Genomic DNA, 4,403 nt, shown 5'->3' with positions numbered 1-4,403 from the left:
GCCCTTGCCTGCCTCTGCGCAGCAACCCTGGACTTCCTTGTGGGTGTCCCATCCAAGTACCAATCAGGACTGAACCTGCTTAGCTTCTGAGATCTGATCAGACCAAGCTAGAGTGGGCCACCCAGGCCAGAGCAGAGACAAACAGAGGTGGTTGGCCCTTGCCTGCCTCTGCATAGCAACCCTCGGCTTCCTTGGTCGTCTCCCATCCAAGTACTGACCAGGGCCGACTCTGCTTAGCTTCCGAGATCTGATGAGGTCAGGCCAGCCTGAGCCACCCAGATCAGGAAAAGAGACAGCGGTATTTCGCCATCTCCTGCCTCTGCGTAGCAACCCTGGACTTCCTTGGTCGTCTCTTATCCAAATACCGACCAGGGCCGACTCTGCTTAGCTTCTGAGATCTGATGAGGTCAGGCCAGCCTGAGCCACCCAGATCAGGAAAAGAGACAGCGGTATTTCGCCATCTCCTGCCTCTGCGTAGCAACCCTGGACTTCCTTGGTCGTCTCTTATCCAAATACCGACCAGGGCCGACTCTGCTTAGCTTCTGAGATCTGATGAGGTCAGGCCAGCCTGAGCCACCCAGATCAGGAAAAGAGACAGAAAGAGGTGGTCCGCCCTTGCCTGCCTCTGCGTAGCAACCCTGGACTTCCTTGGTCGTCTCCCATCCAAGTATCGACCAGGGCCGACTCTGCTTAGCTTCCAAGATCTGATGAGGTCAGGCTAGCCTGAGCCACCCAGATCAGAGACAGCGGTATTTCGCCATCTCCTGCCTCTGCGTAGCAACCCTGGACTTCCTTGGTCGTCTCCCATCCAAGTACTGACCAGGGCCGACTCTGTTTAGCTTCCGAGATCTGATGAAGTCAGGCCAGCCTGAGCCACCCAGATCAGGAAAAGAGACAGAAAGAGGTGGTCCGCCCTTGCCTGCCTCTGCGTAGCAACCCTGGACTTCCTTGGTCGTCTCCCATCCAAGTATCGACCAGGGCCGACTCTGCTTAGCTTCCAAGATCTGATGAGGTCAGGCTAGCCTGAGCCACCCAGATCAGAAAGAAGAGACAGAGGTGGTTCGCCATCACCTGCCTCTGCGTAGCAACCCTGGATTTTCTTGTGGGTGTCCCATTCAAGTACCAATCAGGGCTGACCCTGCTTAGATTCTGAGATCTGATGAGACTGGATGAGCCAGGCCAGGGCCATGCGGGGGGCGGTGTGTGTGTGTGTTGGAATGGGCCTACCGATAACTCCACAGCAGCTATCTGGAACCTTCCGTGGTGGCAAGGATCAGAAATGTGAAGTTAGCCTAGCAGCGCATTTCTTGAGTTCTGCATTGTCAATGGAAGGCAAGAGACAGGAGGAGTCCCCCCCCCCAATTTCTTTACTTGGAAGAGGGGGAGCGGAAAACAAAGCGAAACCCCGCTTCCCCACCCCCTTGAAATCATGCACCAGACCCACAGACTTTCACTCCTCTGGGGCCCCGGGGCTTGGGTGGCGCTTTTGGCTTTTTAAAGCCAAAGAGGCAGAAAGGAACTGAAAACCCCGTCACGGTGAAGCAGCCCCGGAGCAGAGGAGCAGAGAACAACAGCGGCTGTGGCAGAGTGTTCTTGTGCCGTGACACGCTTCCTTCCGGGCGCCTCCCTGCGAGGCCAGAAATCCAGCTCCGGGGCCCGCGCAAAAACAGGTAGTGAAACCCACACAGAAGGCGGAACACACCCGCACACCCAAACCCAAAAAGCACCGCCTGGCAGGAGACAGGAAGATGCTATCGTGCGATGCAAACTGCCCCCCCCTGAACAGATCGTTATTTTAGAGGATCGGTAGAACGGCTCGGTTTGAACGCTTTAAAGCAGTCGCTTCCACTGGGTTCCCTGCAACCGTTGAGCAGGAGTAGAGATGTGAAATTTCTGGAAGTTTTGAAGCTCGGAAGAAAACGGAAATTTTCAGAAAAATGGGAAAAAAAATGCTACATTAGCACTTCCTTTTTTCTTTTCCAGATTGAAAGTCATTCTGTTACATTAGGAACATAAAATATGACTATGGACATTTTTACTTGGAATGAAATGATCACAACTAGCCTATTAAAAATATAGCGTATCCAAACAATTATTGCAAACCGGATACCCACCCACATGCAAAAACAAAACTGAAACTTTTTTCTTTTCTTGTGACAATAGCACCTCCTAAAGGAAGAAATGCATCTTGTTCTTGCATTGGAGAGCTCAGTTGGTAACCTAGGACTTGCTTGTCCTCAGTGCACAGATATTAGATCTATCTGATACTATACGTATTTTTTAGAAATGATTAGGCAAATATTTGAACACCAAATTAGATCTGATACCATACGTATTTTTTAGAAATGATTAGGAAAATATTTGAACACCTTGTCTTAAAATATTTTATTCATGTTAAAATAAAACGTTCCATAATCATTTTTTTTCCTTTTCTTTTATTTTCTCATGTTAAAATAAAACGTTCCATAATCAATTTTTTTCCCTTTTCTTTTATTTTCTCAATTTTTCGGGAAAAAACAAAAAAGGCGTCAGGAAGAAAACGGGGGGGGGGGACATTTCCCCCCCAAAATATTTCCGGGCCTTCACATCTCTAAGCAGGAGAGAAACTGCGTTGGAAAATGGCTGGGGCAGATTTTGTTAACCTCGGGATGAGACTTCCAGTCGATGCCTCCCAGTGGTTCAGAAAGATCCAAAGCCAGGGAAATCTGCACATGCCTCTGGAATTCCCTCTAACAGAGGCACACTCGACAATCAAAATACATAAGATAATTGGGTTCCCTCGCCCACCCTAGAAATGAAGAGTAGAGAGCAAAATCCAAGAGAAGATATTGGTCAAAATAGATCCCCCCACCCACCCGGCCCCCTTGCCGGAGCCGACATTTCTGAATTTGGAGCAGGCCGGTTTCTGCCTTCTTCTGCTTCAACAGGGGGAGATCGAGGACGGTGGAAAGAGGGTCGCCGGAGTGTTCCTTTTGAATGCAGGCACAGGCTGAGGTGTCTGTCTTCGGATATATGGGATGGTCCTCAAACACTGCGCCCTTTAAGAATGAGCCCACCGGCTCTTGGAGAAACGGGTGACCTGCGGTTCGTGCAATTATCAGAGCCAGATGCACGCGGGTCCCTTCGGGAACCAGACTGGTACGCTTGAAATCTTGAAAAGCGGGAGGCGGAAACAGCTCCTGGAGGCCAGCCGAGGTCGGTGGAGGAGAGACAGAGAGAAAGAGAGGAGCGGCGAGGCTGGGAAAGAGGGGAAGGGACGGGCGAGTCGGCGTGGTGGATGAGGGCAAGAGAGCCACCTCCTGGCCACCCGGGGAACCGGCCCGCAGTTCAAAACTCCCAGGGGCGGCCGGCCTGGAACCGCCTGGTGGGCTACAAGACGCCCTGGGAGGGCACTTTGCCGGTGATCTTGTTGGAGCACTCCAGGAGGGCGTTGTGGATGTCTTTGGCGCAGGCGATCTGGGACTTGATCATGCTGAGGTACTGCGTGTAGGGCAGGCTCTCCGTCTGGACCGCGTCCGGCTTGGTGGCCGTCGGCACGAGCGTCGGGGAGTGCTTGGCGCTGTCGAAGCTCTGGGAGAGGCACTCGTAGGCCAGGCGCTGGGGAGGGGAGGGAGAAAGAGTGGAACGTGAGAGGACAGCCGCAGATGGCCCCGCTGGGTCAGAGCGTCTCACCCAACGGCCGCCAGCCAGGTGCCGGCTTTTTTCGAGTCTGTGGGCACCTCTGGAATTCCGACACAGGGCGGCGGACGCAGCCACGAGGAGGCGGAGCCAGGTGCAAAATGGCTGCCGCAGCTTCGCTTCAGTCGCCCAGTGAAGATTCTGGTGCTGTGGGGGCAGCTGCACAGCCCACCAAATCTCCGGTGCCCAAGCCCCACGGGGGTAAGCAAGAAGCCTGATAAAGGGCCAGTATTAAAGACCTCGCGTAAACGTACAATGTGCAAAAATACACGTGTTCATTAGAAAGGCAGTTAAAAACCGAGACGGGCCCAGTGAAAGCCTCGTGGCAAAGTTCCAGTGGCCGGAACTAGTGTTCCCTCTAAGCTGAGTTAGTGTGAGCTAGCTCACAATTTTTTAGCCTCTGGCTCACACATTTCTGTCTTAGCTCAGGAAGGAGGGCTCCGGAGCAAGCTGATTTATGCAGTAGCCGAATCGCTCGCTCACAACTTTAATGCCAGTCGCTCACAAAGTAAAATTTTTGCCCACAAGACTCCACAGCTTAGAGGAAACATTGGCCGGAACCCAATGTGACCTGATGTGTTTCTGCCCTATTGGGGGCCTTCTTCAGAGGTCAAACCCGTTACAATATCTCACACATTACAATAAGATAACCAATAAGTTAATACTGGACCAAAAAAGGGAAAGTTTACAAAAAAAGGACAGGTTTACAATCGGGACCACACAGC

At 52.1% G+C, this 4,403-nt stretch overlaps 1 protein-coding gene across 1 annotated transcript; it reads right to left on the bottom strand.

The window, feature by feature from the left end:
* Nucleotides 1-2,538: 2,538 nt before the first annotated feature.
* Nucleotides 2,539-3,597, bottom strand: MED29 (mediator complex subunit 29; the record flags this gene model as incomplete). The annotated part of the gene is made up of 1 exon (XM_015418781.1): nt 2,539-3,597. A coding segment is annotated over one exon (228 nt), but the record flags the coding sequence as incomplete, so codon positions are not given.
* Nucleotides 3,598-4,403: the final 806 nt, after the last annotated feature.

This window comes from Gekko japonicus, unplaced genomic scaffold (genome assembly GCF_001447785.1).
Source record: "Gekko japonicus isolate JY-2015 unplaced genomic scaffold, Gekko_japonicus_V1.1 scaffold1198, whole genome shotgun sequence".
Lineage (NCBI taxonomy): Eukaryota > Metazoa > Chordata > Lepidosauria > Squamata > Gekkonidae > Gekko > Gekko japonicus.
Note: the sequence above shows the minus strand (reverse complement) of the source record. Positions and strands in the feature narration are given on the sequence as shown.